Source organism: Carcharhinus amblyrhynchos, chromosome 7, assembly GCF_965287045.1.
Source record: "Carcharhinus amblyrhynchos chromosome 7, sCarAmb.v2.hapA, whole genome shotgun sequence".
Classification (NCBI taxonomy): Eukaryota; Metazoa; Chordata; class Chondrichthyes; order Carcharhiniformes; family Carcharhinidae; genus Carcharhinus; species Carcharhinus amblyrhynchos.
In genome coordinates, this window is record NC_137330.1 from 27223252 (window position 1) to 27242635 (window position 19384).

The 19384-nt window shown below is 43.1% G+C and overlaps 1 protein-coding gene across 6 annotated transcripts in view; it reads right to left on the minus strand.

The window, feature by feature from the left end:
• The window catches only part of dlgap2a (discs, large (Drosophila) homolog-associated protein 2a), an 874451-nt gene that overhangs the window by 91114 nt on the left and 763953 nt on the right, over positions 1-19384 (minus strand). For all 6 annotated transcript variants that reach the window (XM_080192052.1, XM_080192051.1, XM_080192054.1 and 3 more), the window contains one exon: positions 1081-1286. In XM_080192052.1, the coding sequence (XP_080048178.1) occupies positions 1081-1286 (206 nt within the window). The remainder of the gene's footprint in view (positions 1-1080; positions 1287-19384) is intronic.

Here is a 19384-nt window from a genome sequence, read left to right on the forward strand (position 1 = left end):
ACTCTTCAGGAAAATAGGAAATAAGTACTGGATTTGAAAAACAAAATCACTTTCAGCATTATCATTTGTTATCGTTTTCCCTCCAGCCACCTATCATTCAGGAGCACCACATTCCACCAACCAAATTCAATGTTTAGTGGACCATGTGCCACACACCCTTCATCATGCAGCATTTTATGAATCATGTGATGGTTTCAAGTGTCTCCATCAGTAAACTCAATACTCAGCTCCACTAATAAATAGGAACATTCTACTGTAAGAATAGGAAAAAGCTATTATGCTCGTGAGCCTGCTTGGTCACTCAATTCGATTATAGCGGATTTGTATCAGAGCTCCATTTACATGCATTAGCTCCATATTGCTTGATACCACTATCGAAGAAAAAGCCATTGATTTCAGCTTCGAAATTTTCAATCCTGACTTAGCCTCAATAGCATTTTGGGGGAGAATGTTCCCGATTTCCAACTGGCATCACCCCAAACAGACTCGCTCTAATTTTCAGGTTATGCCCACTCATTCTGGACTATTTCACCCCGGGAAACAATTTCTATTTACCCTTTCAAATCTTTCATCAGCTTAAACACTTTGGAGAGGTTGCACCCTTAAACCTTGAACAGTTAAATAACTTAGGACGGTCTATGCAATCTAACTTCATAACTTATTTCTGTTAGTTTTAATATTCTGGTGAATGTGTGCTGCAACCTCTCCAAGTCCAATATTTTTATTCCCAAGGCATGCTGCCCACAACTGAATACAGCACATCACTGTTCACAACCATACACAAAGTGTGTTTCAGCTACAAATAGTTCAGTTTGTATTCTGATCCTTTTTTTGGTTGCAATTTTACAACGTCATGTAAAGTTCAACGTTTTCTTTCCTCACTCTACCTTCTCAGTTATAAGTTATATGTATTGCACCTAAGACACTTCAGCGATACAACGTAATGAGAAGGAAACAATGCAATAACTACCACACACACACACACACACACACACACACACACACACACACACACACACACACACACACACACACACACACACACACACACACACACACGAGAATGAAAGGAATGCTTACTTCTGATGATCTATTTTCTGACCAGCAGCTTTCATTAGCGTTTCATGCAGACTAGTAGCTTTGGGGGAACCTTTGGGGCTCGTGTCAGATTCGCCACTTTCTTCATCTCCCATTGCTTTGATATAGCTGCCACTTCTCATCCTTCGGCAAGGGATCTCCTCATCTTTGCCTCCCAGTGGATATCCTCCCCATTCATCCTGGGGGACCTGGAACATTAAAAATGCAATTACAACATTTAATAATCGTTGCATCTTCATTCGGGTGCAGGATCCTTTGAACTTGGGAACTCCCTGGTCATTTCCGACAGAGCAGCTCATCGCTCATCATGACCCTTCATCAGAGGTTTGACAGCTTGAGCATCAATAAATTCAAAGTAGAAAATGGTCCTTGATGTTGCGACATGAAGAGGAAATGAGATGCTATATTAACATGAAACCTAAAGAAGCTGAACAGCTGCAAAGTGAGACAAAATATTTAACAATTTTCTGGTTAAGTGGGGGCTGTTTTCCTTTGAGCAGAGACATCTGAGGGGGGGACCTAATCAAGGTGCGCAACATCATGAGGGACATAGAAAGGCTAGCTATGAAGGAACTTTTCCTCTTAATAGAGAGGTCAATAATCAGGGACATGGATTTAAGGTAAGGAGCAGGAGATTTGGAGGGGATTGGAGGGAAAACATTTTCACCCAGAGAGTGGTGGGAAGCTGGCACTCACTTCACTGCCTGAAAGGTTAGTAAAGGTGGGAACACCCTCAACATTTAAGAAGCATTTAGACGAGCATTTGAAACACCACAGCAGAGAAGGCTGCAGACCAAGTGCTGGAAAATGGGATTGGACTAGATAGGCGCTTGAGACCAGGGCAGACACGGTGGACAGAAGGGATTCCTTTTGTGCTGTCAAATTCTGAAAAAAGTAAAAAGACCATCCGGATTACTACCCAAAGTATTACATTAGCCCTAAATTGTCTTATGTGGCACCAGTTAGTCATACATATGATTTGTAAAAGAACTGAGATTGTTGGAAATTTGAAGATTAAACAGTAAACTTTGGAAACCACAGATGTGTCAACAGCTGAAAGGAAGAAAAAATACATTCCGTACACAGTAATAGTCTGAAATTGGACATGAGTCAAATTGCCAATTTAAAGAAAATGTAATAACATTTGTAAGTAGGAATCAATGGCATGTTTTATTTGTTTCATTCTCTGTAATTTCTGAGTATTGTCGTTTTAGGACTGTATTACAAAACTGTTAGGAAGCAAGGAAGCTGATTTTGTGCATGGGGTTTTTGTGACCTCCATTCGTATTTATTTCTTTCGCTGTTGCACTTGAATATTTTTAAACTCTATTCAACAGTCTTGTGTCAACTAGATTCTGCTGTTAACTCAGTTCCAATCAATGCAGCAGAAAGCTATCTGGAAATTTTTCTGACAGTGGGTTTGATTTAGGTCAAAATCTGTCAGAACCTAAGGAGATAATCCAGTCAAACCTATTCATGCTGGCCACAAATTTGAACCTGCCCTTTTTGGGGTTCACCAATTTAACTCTTCTCCACCTTTGAGCTGCATTACTCCTGCAATCATGCATTTGAAATTAGAACCAGAGGGCATAGCCTCAAAATAAGGGGGAGCAGATTTAGGACTGAACTGTCCTAAAAGGGTTGTGAAACTGTGGAATTCCTCACCCAGTGAAGCAGTTGAGGCTACCTTGTTGAATGTTTTAAAGGCAAATATCGATACATTTTTGAACAATAAAGGAATTAAGCGTTATGGTGAGTGGGCGGATGAGTGGAGCTGAATCCACAAAAAGATCAGCATTGATCTTATTGAATGGCCGAGCAGGTTCGAGGGGACAGATGGCCTACTCCTGCTCCTAGTTCTTATGTTTTTATTCTAGGACAAAGTAGTAGTAGACTTTGTGCAATGTTCCTTTATCCTGCTGTCATGGTATAATTTTAGATATTGGCCATACAACAGTTTCCATAACAGAGGCATTATATGAGGATAGATTATAGGGAATAAAAACAAATGACCCAATGTAGACCGCTTCTCAATTTATGCTTAGTCTTGAGTCAAATTTCAGCAACTCACCTTTAGCCAACAATGAACCTTAAGAAGTAAACTTGCTCAGGAAAGATTAACTTGAAGCACCAAATTCAAGATAATTACCAGTTAAATGATAGTTTAAAAATAACTTTCTCCCTTCATAAGCAATCAAGCAGCTGGTCGGCTGTTATCCATTACTTATTATGGCATGGAGAACAATATGAAAAGAGAGAACAGAGAGAATACATAACAATTCTGAAAAGAGTAAAGGTTGGAAGACTTTGACGATAGTCTATCAACACCCATAACGATCATTTATATTATTTGTTTACAGGTGTAGATCTGTTGTGTATTTCTGTAATGCCTATCTGTATTTGAGATTTGCAATATTTGCAGTTTGAAATTTACAAGCACAAGCATGCCTCTATCAGATTTTTGGATTGATTTTGTAGTTTTGGTCCCGGAAATAAGAACACTGCTTTGTTAGTGAAGTTCATGCATTTACGAGAATCAGTTCAATTATTTTCTGGCTAGCCATTAAGCTTGGGCTCAACTTGTCTAAAACATGAAACAATTATCTGCTGAATATACAGTGCACATATCTCCTCCGTTTCCATATAAAAATATAGCGATTTGTTAGATATGGAAATTCATTTACTCATTTGGTGTTGTACAAACTTAATCATTTTGCCAAGAACATTTAAACGTATCTCCTGAAAAAGACATCAGTGCTATGTAATGAAAGGAAGGTATTCGTCAATCATGGAAATAGATTAGTCTATTGATTAGTATGACTACAGTTTTCCACAACACCATCTAATATCGCAAGATGTCCACTGATTTATAAACTGAGAATACTACATTTAGATAGCAAACAATCAAAAGCTTTCTCCTGGACATATCAGAGAAACTCATGAAGCCTTCTACATTTCTAACCAATCAACAGGTGGTTTCAATGCCTGTGGAACATAAAATGAACATTACAACATGGGTATCAAGGTTAGTGGTCTAGTTATGTGCCATTCCATTATGGAAGAAAGGTATTTGAACTGAAATATGGGCCAGATCTTCAGGTCTCTGAATGGTCATACCCCAGAAGTACCCAATAAGATGCACTATAGGGCCACACTAGTGGGCCACTATAGTCCCAGTGCAAGGACTGAACCAAATTTTCAATAAAATCCATAGAATCCCTACAGTATAGAAGGAAGCCATTCGCCCATCGAGCCTACACCAACAATAATCCCACCCCTGTAACCCCACGTATTTATCCTGACAGTAAGAGGTAATTTAGCATGTCCAATCAACCTAACCTGCACATCTTTGGACTGCGGGAGGAAACTGGAGCACCTGGAGGAAACCCATGCAGACAATGGGAGAACAAACTCACCACAGATAGTCACCTGAAGCCAAAACTGAACCTGGGTTCCTGGCACTGTGAGGCAGCAGTACGAACTACTGTGCCACCACGCCACCCATCAACTTCTCGTGGGCAATTTCCTTGTGCTCTGGGACATCCTAAAAAGACTGCCACAAAGTTGCAGACGTTGGAGGCTTCTGACTCACATATATGCGCAGCTACCCGGGAAATATTCAACAGGAATAAAAGATATCTAATTCCTGGGTAACTGTATAACTGATTTCCCTTCCACTCCCAAATGCTCACTGTATCCTCCTGGTCCTCACCACGACTCCCCCATTCTCTTGACTCTCCTCCAATCCCATGGCTTTTCAACCTCCAAGACTCTCTAACACACTGCCCAACCCTCTGAACTCCCAGAAACCATCACTGCTAGTCAATATTTTGATTGGTGAGCATTCAAACTGAGACAAGCAAGAAGACTTTTCACACAAAGTGCTTGAAATATCCATTACTTTGAATGCAAGTTATTATTTATAGATAGCTGGGCTTCTGACTGTAGACTATGAATATCTGAATATTTTAACTCTAGGGAAAAGGAGCTGTCATTTCCTTGGCAGAGGAAGATTCTAAAAAGTACATATATTATTATTCGATGTGACTAAACGAAGGCTTATCCAGGCATGAACAAAAAGTACAAAGCCAGCAATTCAGTTAAGAGCAGCCAAATGAACTCAAAGTTCAACCATGCATTTTTTCCTCAGACCTGATATGCCTGAACAAGTGACTCAGCACTAAAAAGATAATGACTGGACTGGTGATAACTTTAGAGGAATGTCCCAAACCTTTTGACAAGAGCACCACAGGGAATGCCACACTGCAGTATTTATCAAACTTTTGATTGATAATAATAGTGACAACATGATTTTTTTTTTCTCAAGGCGCTGCAATCAGTATCAACCTTGAGGAGCTAATTACCCATCAAGGCAAGGCAGCTCAGGGCTGCTGTTGGTAGCTATATCATTCAAAATAATTTTGTCGCTATAGCAACAAAGCATATATTATTTTTATGTATTATGTTGCTAAAGATAAAGTAAGGTTCGGATCTGAATTTAATAATGAGCTATACTTTTGACTTCTGTTCTTTTTAGAATTTATAGTGTGATTCTGAGTGCAAGCATACCTTTCCCCGATCAATGTTTAACATAAAATAAGAGGCTTTCAGATCTTTTCTATTTAGGTATTTGCTTTAATTATCCAATCTACATGTGTTTCTGGTGGTTTTGATTACTTGATTTATCCAATATTCATTATTATGTAATCACACATCAGGTGGAAAAAGCCTAGATTTTCTTTTGTGCCATGTCCCTTTAAGAGCCAGATAGGCTGGGGAACATTTTAAGGAGGGTCTATTGATTTCCTGATTATGACACCATTAGGTTAAAAAAAATGCTTTGGGTTGCCATGGGGATGAACCACTAAGAAGCAGTAGGTAAACAGAGAGCTAATTGCAGTGGGGTGCAGTCAGCCTGTTTTCTTTTCCTGTTTGGCAGTTCAGAACACTGGGAATTTATGCATGGAGAAAACATGCAAAGCTCTCTCTAAGTGGAACTGTTTCTGTATGGCAGTTGTTGCACAGAACCTGGTGTTGAACCAGATCTCCAGTTGAAGAGACTGTGTTACTGTGTGTGTGTTACAGTTGGAAAGGACACGGCACTTAAGACAGGAAGGACGAAGGATTGTGGATTGAACAATATCGAATGCTGCTGTTGAAGTGGTGCCTGTACCCAGCAGAGATCGGAGAACAGAGTCACTGAGGGTTTTTGTGGCTGCTGTGCAGGGTAGATCATGTCCATTGTGCCGCTGAGTGGGCAGAATCCACACTGGGACTCTGGGAGGAACTCTTCAGTCACAGGGGAACACAATTAAGGAGGACTCTTGTGATGACCTTCCTTGTGGCCAACTGCAGGGAACTCCCTCTGCAGTTGGACTGGTCACCTTTCTTGAAGACAGTCATGATTATGGCATTTCTGAGATCTCCTGGCATGTTCTCCTTCTTCCAGAAAGGGAAATGAGGTCATGCATTTGCACCGGTAGTGCTGTGCTGCCATGTTCAGTGCTTTGTCAGAGATTCTATCTGCTCCTGATGCCTTGTTTCTTTCAGTGGTCTGATGGGCTTTTCTCCCTCATGCCAGGTTGGCGTCGTGCTGAGTTGGTGGTGGACAGCACACTTGTGTTGAAAACAGAGTCTCTGTTAAGGAGATCTTCAAAATGCTCCTTTCAGTGAATACCGACTGCCTCTTCTATCCTTGATGAACACTTTTCCCTTGTTGGCCAAAAGTAGGATGGGGCCTTAGATGTTTGGGCATTGGGTGGTCTTGACTGTGCTGAAGAAGCCTCATGTACCATGGTTGTTGGCCAACTGCTGGAGCTCCTGCACTTCCACCACCCAATATCTGGTGTTTAGGTTGCAGATTTTTTTCTGGATCTGAGCCTTCAGCCTTCTGTAGAGCTGCTTTCTTACTCATGTTGGTTTGCTGTTTCAGCTTCAAAAAAGCCTTGCGCCCGAAGTTCATCAGCTCCTGGATCATCTGGTCATTCTTATTGAACCAACCTTGGTGTTTCCTGGTTGAGTGGGCAAGTGTCTCTCCACAGGTATCGATTGTGGAAGCCTCGAGACTAGATGAGGCAATGAACATCCTGCATCTGTGGGTCACTGGATGTCATCAGATTGACAATAAGACACTAGTTGAATATATTTCCCTTATCAGGGTCCAGTGCCTCAGTGTAGATTTTCTTGGTGCTTTGCTTTTGTAGCCATGACCGCTTTGGAGCTGCATTACTGCTGATCACGGAACAGATTAGATGATGGTCCACCCAGCAATTGCAGCCTCCAGCCATTGAGCAGCTGATATGATGTCTTTGCGATCCCTCTCTTGACGATGACAAAGTTGAGCAGTTACCAGTGCTTGGAGCAAGGGTGTTGCCATGGGGCGTACTTGTCTGTCTGATGGAACAAGGTGTTGATTGTGACAGGGCATTTTGTCAAGAGCAGGGTATGTTAATGTTAGATTACCCTGTTTCTGTTGATTACACCTCCCCGGAATTGTGTCCTTTCGAACTCTGGTATTGAAATTGCTAAGGAGGATCAGCTTGGTGCCCATTGGGATTTGGGCCAAGGTTCGAGGCCGAAGTTAAGCTCCTCTTTGGAATCATCCATAGCTTCCAGTGATGGGGCACATGCACTGAGGACTGTAGTGCACTGCTTCTGGGTTAGGGTGAGCTGAAGAGTTATGAGGCATCCAGTTAACTTACAAGGACACTCTCTGGGACAGCCAACTCGCTCATCTTTAATGGTGGAGCCAATCCCTTGGAGTGGTGGAGAAAGTGTAACCACAATCTTGTTCTTGAGCAGACATTCTCCTGTCCGATGGGTCTCGCTTAGCACAGCAATGTTAATGTCAAATTGCCAGAGTCCCACTGAAATCTCACTCTTTATACCCTGCTCTTCTCACTGGGTCTTGTTCTTTACATCACCCACCACTTGAGTCAGAGTTGTATTTTAACTGTTTGTATTGTATGGCATGTTGATTAAAGGACTGTCACTTTCTTTACTTGTCTTCTCAATGCTGAATTATTTCCTCTTCAGATAATATGAAAGGAGGTCAAGTACATTGTGTAAAACTGACACCTGAAGACATATCATAATAGTGTACTCTTTTTCATTTACATATTATTAATGCAATTGATCCTTTGAATTGAGAGTGAGAGTTAATGCCAAGCCTATGTCCCAAATGATTGTCAACCTAGCACAAAAGTTAAATTATTATTCTGGGACAAACTAAAAAGCACTGTTGTCAGGGGAAGTGAAAAAATGCAGATACAGTAGATGTAATCTGCCATGTTCATTACTGGAACAGCTTATGCTTTACCTGACTTGGACCTGCCAAGTGCTGACACTGGGTGATTATAATGTTCAGTACTCAGATCTGATTAAAAATTCACAAGGACCCGGAATACAAAGCTTGAAATTGAGTTTAGGATTCAAGCCTGAACTGCCTGAATCTCATTGGTGTGAAACCTCTGATATAGTATTATTCACTGCAATAATAACATGCCCTTTTACTGTTGCTTTGAATTGATCTGTGGCTTCCTTCCATCACACTCCTGTGGACCGAGAAGCCATTCTCTTCACAGCAATAAGCAGTAATGAGAGTATAATAACGTGCATGGTCCAAAGGTTTTTGCTAACAGTCATTTCCATATTCAAGAGCAATGTAGGACAAACCTCAGAAGCGCCAAACCAAGAGCTAAACAACAAGACCCTTCATTAAAAAAAAATTGGAAAAGTAACTTAGCAGGTAAACAAAATATGGCTACAAAAAATGATTACAAATTTTTACCGATTCATTGTGCAAATGAAAGAGTGCAAGTAACATCCTAAAATGATGTAGAGCAGCTTGAATGCTGTTAATTCAGTTGAATTTCTAATTCACAAATTCATACCAAACAATAACTACAATGTGACTGTAATTTCAAAACTAGCAAATGCATCAGTGACCAGAATCATATCACGTGAGTGCAGGAAGACAGAGTAAGACAGCAGTCTGCATAATGCAGTGGCAAGAGACTCCTGGCCAGTAAATCACAGTTCAAACCTTGGATCTTATTCAGCCTGATTAAAATCCTCGTTTCTGAGAATTAATCTCTTTGATTCCGCTCACATTGCTACCGTTGATGGGTTCAGTAATGTGAATAATTGCCTGGAAAACAATCTTGAATGAAAAATGAACCACGGGGAATACAGCAATACTACTCGCGTCACACATTTGATATAAATAATTAGTGTGTTCCATTCAGCTTCACTTTTCCCCATGTCAGCAATTTGACATTATTTATTGATATGAAGTATGTTCTGCTTCCTTCAGTAAGATGATGCTTTCATGTTACTGTGATTGGAGGCAACTTCACTTTCAGCCATGTCTCTGACAAGAGCTATGGGGCCATTCACAGAGGAGGTGGGTGATGAGGGTGCAGTGAACTGAGCAATGGATGAGGTTCGAACTAAGGAAATTTTCTGGTTTACAATGCAGCCAGGTTGCACTGCTTTCACTGTATCTTTTAAAATATGAAGAGCTTTAAAAAAAGAATGTATAGTAACAATCCTCTTTCTTTATTTTTATGCTTTGAATCTCTGGTATTATTGAAATCAGTGGGGGCAGTGACAGGTCAGTCATTGGGTAGATGTCCAATGGTTAGGGTTAACTATCCACGTATCTCCAGTGGTTAGCATTGTTGACTCTCAAGGATCAGGGTTTGATTCCCGGCTTGAGTCACTGTCTGTGCGGATTCTGCACATTGTCCCCATGTCTGCGTGGGTTTCCTCTGGATGCTCTGGTTTCCTCCCACAGTCTGAAAGACATGCTGGTTAGGTGAACTGGCCATGCTAAATTTTTTCTTTCCTGCCCCGAAACAGGCACTGGAGAGTGGCAACCAGGGGATTTTCACAGTAATTTCATTGCACTGTTAACGTAAGCCCACTTGTGACACCAGTAAATAAACTTTGAAAAATTCTTCGGCTTTGTTCTAAGAGGTCACCAGGTGCAAAAGGCTCGTAGAAATGGGCTACCAGTAGTCTCCCTAAAAATACTTCCTTCTAAATACGGGACTTTTTTGATGGTGATTTCATCAAGGAATCTAAGTTGATCAAACCAAAGGTAAATTTTGTTTTAGACAAAATATTGGGGATCTTTGATTCACTGATTGCCATGATTTGGTGGGAAAATCTAAGTCCCTCCTTTATGGTGAATAATTAAAGTTCTATTGTAATTTAAATGCCCAATTAACCTATGGTTATAAATTGCAGTTCCACTTATTCAACTCCCCATTGTATCTGCATCAGCAATTTTTCAAAACCACAATTTGACCTTTCGGCCTATGCCTGGGTTTGTACAGAGAAGAAGCATATTCTAAACTGCAAACATTGTAACTGCTTTGAAATCGGTGGCAGGAACAAAAAGCCAAATACAAACCTTTCAAAATATTTATAATAAATTGGAGTAAAAATGTTTATATTTCAAAAGGTTGATTCCATCATTAGAATTGGAGATAGCAAAAATTGCCTTTCAAATCTGTTTTGAGGATTAGGCATCATTCCAATCAACTCAAGTATGATTTGATTTAGACTTACTGTACAGAATTGAGGTTTATGGGCAATTGCACCTTAATGCAGTTTATGAACACACTCTGTAAATGACATTCAGAACTTCTTTTTGTGCTTGACAACAATCAAGAGTTGAAAACTTGCCGTAATGTGGCCAGAGAGAAAAGATGCAGATTTTCCAAAAATGCATTGAACGGCTACTTGAACGACTCCAATATGCAATAACTGTTTTCCTATTTCTGCTGTTGCTTCATGCAGGGCTGTACAATATCTTCAGATCTTCACTAAAATGAGTACAATTTCTTCTCATGTCACTCCTAAACTGTGCAGCGCAGAAACAAACCATGTTGGAGACAACTTGAGCATTGGCTTGAGTTTAGCATGAATCATAAAATCCCTATTTGGCTCATTGGCTCATTGAGCCTGCACTGACAAAAATCGCACTTAGGCCCTACTCCTATAAACCCACAAATTACCCTCCTAATCCCAAGAGCCAATTTAGCATAGCTAATCAACCTAACCCACACATCTTTGGAACGTGGAAGGAAACAAGAGCACCTGGAAGAATTCCACATGGGAAAACATGCAAACATCACAGTGTCATCCGAGGCCGGAATTGACCCCAGGTCCCTAGTGCTGTGAGGTGACAGTGCTAACCACTGTGCTGTCCATGAGTTTGGTTGCAAGTCAGTTCATTTCCTAGCTTGCACACCTATAACTAATCACACAGTACAAAGAACATGTTGATTCGTGACTTTTATATTACTTTTTATTCATCAGAGATGCTCATATAGGAGGCCCTATTATGCATTGCAGCATCTCACAATGAGTGGAAAATATTTCACCTAAGTGCTGAACAATGTTTTTCACCTTGCCCCAAATAGCAGAGAGGACCTATACTGAATGTGGGAGTGGGTTGGGATGTGTTACAGGTGGTGAGATGAGGCAAGAGTAAATTCAAAACTAATTTTCAAAAATGCATTAATGCTAATGGAAACCGTACAGGGGAGCCAAGAGAAGACAAGACAAGGAACGTAGTCTCTTAACAGCAGAGCCTCACAGAACTAATTCTGTGAAGATTCCTGATGGCCGACTGGAGTGACTATCTGGCTCCTGGAGGGGAATGAGCATTCAGCTGCACAGCCTGTGCACACCTGTGGGGCTCGACCCCAGTTGTCGAGGCAAGTCTCAAATCGCTATTAAGCTAGGACAGAGTGAGAAGCTTGGAAAGAAGGTTTTGGGGGAATCAGTGGAGGGGGTTTGTGGATGCGAGTGGATGGAACTGTGGCAGTGATGGGGAAGTCAGGTGTGGGGAGGCTGCAAACAGCTTAGTGATGATTGAGGAGTGTGTTCCTGCTCCTCTTCGTCCACAAGTAACTTAAAACCAGGCAACAATACAAACATTACCTGGCTCTTCCCTGACTAATCAATTCCTCCAACCCTGTTGCTGCTGCCATCTGCCACAGATAGACTCCTGACTGGTGTGGTTGGAATAAGCTGCATCACCATGTTGTAACTGGCCTATTTTAAGTTGGTTATTGCTGTTTTTAGTGAAACCTTAACTAGAGTCTGGCACATCCAGCAAATATTACAGTGGCCAGTAATGGGATAAAATTGAGCAATATTGATATTTTAAATGTACTGTCTCCTCCGACCCTCGCCCAAACAATTTGATACAGGGCATATATGTGAAGCCTATCTATCTTTTCACCACTAGAGCTACTCGCATTTCATACCAGGCTAATTGTCGGCTAATTGACAGAGATTAATTGCTATTAATCTATTATTGTTTCCATGTTTCTAAGTAAATTAAAACTTCATTGTAACAGTAGTGTTTTATTTTTATTGCAATTTAGATTGTTTGAAGGTTGAATTTTCACTTGTAAAGAATTTGTTGCTTAATATGTGAATTTACTCAATCAAGTAGATTGCTGAATTACATTGATAAAAATTCTACTCACATAGATTAAAACAAATTTCATTGGGAATAGTTGAGGAATTTTCACATGGTTGTATCATTCTCATTATGTGTTCAGAACTGCCAGAGGTATTAAATGGGGTGACAATGGATAAGTGTAAAGGCAATTATAAAGACAACACGTGTCTGACAATGTTCAAGTTGCTGATACTTGCTCTGAGACACAATCATAGTCAGTATTACGTGAGATTTCTGTAACAATTATTCCTTGTGGAACAGAATCCAACAAGAATGCTTAAGGGTGTAATGGCCAACTCCTTTTGAAAATAATATAAAGGATTAGGCATAGACTGAGAGGATCAAATCTTTAATGCAATAAGAGTTATTGTCGTATGGATCTAGGTTTTGTCTGCAGGAGTGCTCAATTACATTTGAGGAGCAGTGAACTTTTCTGTGGATTTTTTTTAAAATCAATATTAAACAGATAGATTTGAATAGATTATATTTAATCTGTGAAAGGTCTGATTCTTTTGTGCCTAATAGATTTTTATTGCTTTATGCTTCATTGTATTTTGATTTACTTGCCAAATTGATCTCTGTCATTTTTTACAAGCGAATCAGTGCATATGTTGAACAGGATGTGCAATCAGTAATAAACCTTTAAGATATTACAGAAGGTGAATGCCTTCATTTATATAGCACCCAGTTGTCACAACTTTACAACCAATGATATACTTTTGAAGTGTTAAAGAAGCAGTCATTTTTTACACAGTAATATGTTAGAAACAGCAACAAGTGAAATGATCAACGTGATTCTGTTTCAGTGATAACTCTTGAGAGATAAAGATTGGCTAGCATGAGGGTCATGGGGGGAGAGGAAGAAGCGTTTTAAATCAAATCGCAGTGTGTCCGAGCACCAGTGCCTCAGGAGGCTCAGGCTGACATCTACAGTCTCTTGAACAAGACCTTCCCTCCAGTGGGCTAGGTGGGTATGAATTGTGAATGGTCAGTAAAGGCCTGCCATAGTAGGATCGTCACCTGCACCCCCAGACTCCCCAGTCATCACCCTACCCCATTCTCAAGTCTCTGTTTCTCAACAATTTGAGTGTCCTCTTCTCCTGTGAGGAAAGAAAATAAAGGAGCTTGATTGCCCATAATGTGTACAGAGGAAAGAAGGGCACCATTTGTTGAGGTTTTTGTTTCTGTCTTCACGGAGGAGGACGTGAATAATTTGCCGGGTGTTAGCGATGGAAAGGTGCTGGGACTGGAGGGTCTTAACGACATTACTGTTACTAGAGAGGCGGTGCTCGACAGACTGGAGGGGCTGATTGTGGACAAGTCCCCAGGACCGGATGGAATGCATCCGAGGGTTCTGAAAGAAATGGCGGAGGTGATAGTGGATGCCTTGGTGGTTATTTTCCAGACGTCGCTGGATTCCGGGGAAGTGCCGGAAGATTGGAAAACGGCTAATGTTACGCCGTTGTTTAAGAAGGGTGCCAGGCAAAAGGCGGGGAATTATAGGCCGGTTAGTTTAACGTCTGTGGTAGGTAAAATGTTAGAATCCGTCATTAAGGAGGAAATTGCGAGGCATCTTGAAGGCGATTGCTTGATAGAGCGGACGCAGCACAGTTTCATTAAAGGGAAGTCGTGTCTGACAAATTTACTGGAGTTCTATGAGGATGTGTCTAGGGCGGTGGATAGAGGAGAGCCGGTGGATGTGGTCTTTCTGGATTTTCAGAAGGCGTCTGACAAAGTACCTCACAAGAGGTTATTGCAGAAGGTCGAGGGACATGGAGTTGGGGGTAGGGTGTTAGCGTGGATAGAGGATTGGTTGTCAAATAGGAGGCAGAGAGTGGGGGTCAACGGGTGCTATTCGGATTGGCGGATGGTGACTAGTGGAGTGCCCCAGGGGTCGGTGCTGGGGCCTCAGCTTTTTACCATTTATATAGATGATCTGGAGGAGGGAACCGAGTGTAGGGTGTCGAAATTTGCTGATGACACCAAGATTGGGGGAACGGCAAATTGTGTGAAGGGTGTGGAGAGTCTGCAGAAGGATCTAGATAGGCTGGGCGAATGGGCCAGGAAATGGCAAATGGAATTTAATGTTGGCAAGTGTGAGGTGGTCCACTTTGGTAGGAATAATGGTAGGAAGGACTATTACTTACGTGGCGAAAAACTGCAGCAGGCGACGGTGCAGAGGGACCTCGGGGTCCTTGTGCATGAGTCGCAAAAACCCAGCTTGCAGGTGCAGCAGGTGGTCAGGAAGGCGAATGGGATGCTGGCCTTCATAGCGAGGGGGATTGAATATAAAAGTAGGGAGGTCTTGCTGCAGCTGTATAGGGCATTGGTGAGGCCGCAGCTGGAGTACTATGTGCAGTTTTGGGCGCCGCACCTGCGCAAGGATATTTTGGCCTTGGAGGGAGTGCAGAGGAGGTTTACTAGGCTGATACCGGAGTTGAGGGGGTTGAGCTATGAGGAGAGGCTGAATAAACTAGGCTTGTACTCGTCGGAGTTTAGAAGAATGAGGGGAGATCTCACTGAGACGTATAAGATGATGAATGGGATGGATAGGATAGAGGTGGAGAGACTCTTCCCGCTCAAAAAAGACAGTAGGACTAGGGGGCACAGCCTCAAGATAAAGGGGGGGCGGTTTAGAACGGAGTTGAGGAGGAACTTCTTCACTCAAAGGGTGGTGAATCTCTGGAATTCTCTGCCCGTTGAAGTGGTGGAGGCTGCCTCGCTAAATATTTTTAAGACGCGGGTTGATGGGTTTTTGATAAGAGAGGGGATTAAGGGTTATGGGAAGAGGGTGGGAATGTGGAACTGAGCCACAACAGATCAGCCATGATCTTATTGAATGGCGGGGCAGGCTCGAAGGGCTAGTTGGCCTACTCCTGCTCCTATTTCTTATGTTCTTATGTGAGTGTGAGGCCTGGAAGAGAAGGAACAAAAGAGCATGTGAGTCGGCTTCTCAGATGGGCATTTTGGGTGCTTAGAGAGCTAGGAATTAGTCGATCTACAAGGTGTGTTGACCTGAGGAATGTTGGCAGGAGAATGGGTAAGGTAGAATGTGAGCTTGGCACCTAGAACTGTTATGCCACTCACTCCTCCTGCCCTTCTGACATCGTGGCTCCTCTTATTGTTCTGTCTCCAGGTTGGAGAGAGCATATTCCAGCTGCTGACTTCCTCAGGCACTTCCAACAAAGGCTGCTTTTTAAGAAAGGTTGCCCTTTTATTCTTATCCTCGGGAGAACCCACTGGAGTCCCTCAGCTGGACTTAAAAATAAAAGGATTAGAGTGAGAAACTTGGGGAACAGCCTTTCCAGTTCTCCTCTCCATTCCTGTCAGCTTTGCAGCCTGAAATATGCCATGGTCCCTTTAAATCCTTCCTTTGACAGAATGGACAATGTCATCCTGTCCCCACTCCATTAATTCATCAGGGAGGGCAACTGGAAGGCTCGCTGATTGGAGGTCAGGCTTGTGTCCAGAGCATGGTCCTGCCACTGTGCCTGAGACTAATGCAGTAAGATTGACTGTATGTGTACTTTTAGAAGGTAAAGGGTGTGTGCTATTTGGGAAGATGGACAGTAAGTGTGAATGGTGAAGATGGACAGTGCGACAGATTTTACCTGAGAAGGTGCTTTTTGAGAGGATGGACACTGTAATTTATGAAGACACTGGAAACGAGCTTCATCCACACATGCTTTTTACAGATGGCCTTATGGGACAGCGATTCAGGTTATCATTCCTGACTTTTTTCTCTCAACCATGCTGCTCTAACCACGATCCACTAAATTATATATCAGGTAGTGAACTCCTTCCTAGCTCAGTTTTATCCTGATTGATGCATTTATGTAATAAGCCACTCAATGAGAAATTGGAACCATTATTTATTGAAATATATATCAAGGCATGATGAACAATTTGATGTCAAGCCAAAGAAGGAACTGTTAATATTCATCTTTTAATTTATGGGATATAATAATGTTGACTATTTAAGTGTTGGCTCGGTATTCGAGGAAGCAGTGGTTATTGAGATGGTTGTTAACAGAGAGAAATCTGGGATTTCCTTTGCTTTTTGGGATGATCCTGGGGCACATAGTTGGTTTCGGCAAAGGGGATTGAGGTTCAGTAGCACCCACGTGGTTCAACCAGAACTGATGATGGAAGGCTGATTTATGCAATTGTAAGTTACTTGGGAAGTGTTCCTTCCAACTATGGATGCAGAATAAAGTGGCATTGAAAATGATACAAGATGAAGTGGGTGGGCGAGGGGTATAAGAATATGATTGGAGATGGCTTCCTCCGTGACAGAATGCAGATGTAGAGGGGCTGCAGAAGATACCAAAGTTGAGGAGATGACTTGATTTTATGGCACACCCACTGCCAATGTGGCTTTTTTTTACAGGGCAATGGCAGAAATGATAGCCAGATAAAACGTTTGGTAAAGACAAGTACATTGCCATTTGTGAGCCAAGTTTCAGTCAAAGTTAGGATATCAATGCAATCATCCAAAATACAAACATGGGTGATTTAATACCTTGTGTACATACAAATGGACATTTTGAAGGGAAATATGGAGCAGATGTTGATTAATAACGTGCTGGCTGTCCCAGGAGGCAGCAGTAGATCAGGTGAGAGGCATGAGTAGGAAGTTGTGAGGTTATTTCCCAGCACATGTGCAAGGGAGAAAGGTCAACTTGAAAGTACAATGAGGTAGTTGGGGTCACTGCTAAGGAGGCAGCGACAAACTAAGATAGCAAATACCGGGAGATCAAACCTGAGATCTTTCTAGTCTCAAAAGCTCATCACTGTTTTCATCAGTTGAGTCATCAGAGGTACAAGTGGAAGAATGTATTCCTGACATATGGCAAAGTAAACAGCTGTGAAACAGCATGAAAGTCACACCAGTGTCTGAGCTCAATGACAATGACAGTGACTTTATCATCTGCATCCATCCAAACCTTGAAACTGTACTTGGCAATTGACAAGGTAACTTTCTGAAGTTATTTTATAGTTCCTCGAATCTATCTTCCACATTGGGTGGAACTCATCTGAAATATTTACTTGCACTTTTGGCTCTGGTCTACTTAGTCATAAATCTCCATACTTATCATCGTGCTTTAAATTGACCAACCACGCAAAAGAAAATCACATCTTTGAATCAGAAAGAGTGACTGAGCTATGAGAATATTAGAAAGTGTTGAAGTACCAAGTAAGCAAGTGGTATAAATAGCTGAACTAAGGTGGCATTCACATCACTTTGCTGGGCTGTGTTCTGATCCTATTCCTTAAGTTCTTATATTTACTGCTATTCATCTCATGGCTTGTTAACACTTTCTTCAAATCAACTCGAGACTGGTACTGATATTGTGAGCTACTGAACAAACTCAAATCATTATAGATTTGTGTGGGTGTTTTGGTTTTTGGAACTGTGAATTATCCACCATGGGGTCTACTTTACCATTTTGATTCTAAGTGCTGGGCGGACTTGAAACTGGGAGTGTTTCGGATCTGACTTTTAGATCCATTCTGAGATGCCCCCATATGCACTCTGCCTGCAAAAATATTAGCAAGTCTGATTTGTGCTGCCCAAGCCCTGTGGGTGGAGCTTAACATGCCCGAAACCCTGCAGCTCCGATTGGCGCCTCCAACTGCACATGTACAGAAAAAAAGATAGAACGCTGCTCTCCTGCCTCATCCCTTCCGGGCTGGATAATGCCTCCCCCTGGCCCCCACAGACATTGCCCCATCCCCCCAACATTAACGGCCCCCTTATCCACCCCACCCCTGCCACCCAGACCGATCACAGGCCCCTCCCTCCTTTCCACCAATTGATCACAGGCAGAGTGGCAGCAGACCCCCTTTCACCTCCACTAATCACAGGATGGGTGACTGCGGATTTCCCTCCCTCCCCACAACTGATCTCAGGCTGAGTGACTGCAGACCCCCCTCCCTCCCCCCAACTGATCTCAGGCTGAGTGACTGCGGATTTCCCTCCCTCCCCCCAACTGATCTCAGGCTGAGGGGCAGTGGACACCCCCTCCCCCCCACTGATCACAGGCTGAGTGACTGCAGACCCCCCTCCCTCCCCCCAGCTGATCTCAGGCTGAGGGGCAGTGGACACCCCCTCCCCCCAACTGATCTCAGGCTGAGTGACTGCGGATTTCCCTCCCTCCCCCCAGCTGATCTCAGGCTGAGTGACTGTGGACCCCCCTCCCTCCCCACAACTGATCTCCGGCTGAGTGACTGTGGACCCCCCTCCCTCCCCACAACTGATCTCCGGCTGAGTGACTGCAGACCCCCCTCCCTCCCCCCAGCTGATCTCAGGCTGAGGGGCAGTGGACACCCCCTCCCCCTCACTGATCACAGGCTGAGTGACTGCGGATTTCCCTCCCTCCCCCCAACTGATCTCAGGCTGAGTGACTGCGGATTTCCCTCCCTCCCCCCAGCTGATCTCAGGCTGAGGGGCAGTGGACACCCTCCCTCCCCCCAACTGATCTCAGGCTGAGTGACTGCAGACCCCCCTCCCTCCCCCCAGCTGATCTCAGGCTGAGGGGCAGTGGACACCCCCTCCCCCTCACTGATCACAGGCAGAGTGGCAGCAGACCCCTGTTCCCCTCCCCCCACACACTGATCACAGGCAGAGTCGTATTGGACCCCCCTTCCCCCCCCCCCACTGATCACAGGCAGAGTGGCAGCGGACCCCCCTCCCTCCCCTCCCACTGTTCACAGGCAGAGTGGCAGCGGACCCCCCTCCCTCCCCTCCCACTGTTCACAGGCAGAGTGGCAGCGGACCCCCCTCCCTCCCCTCCCACT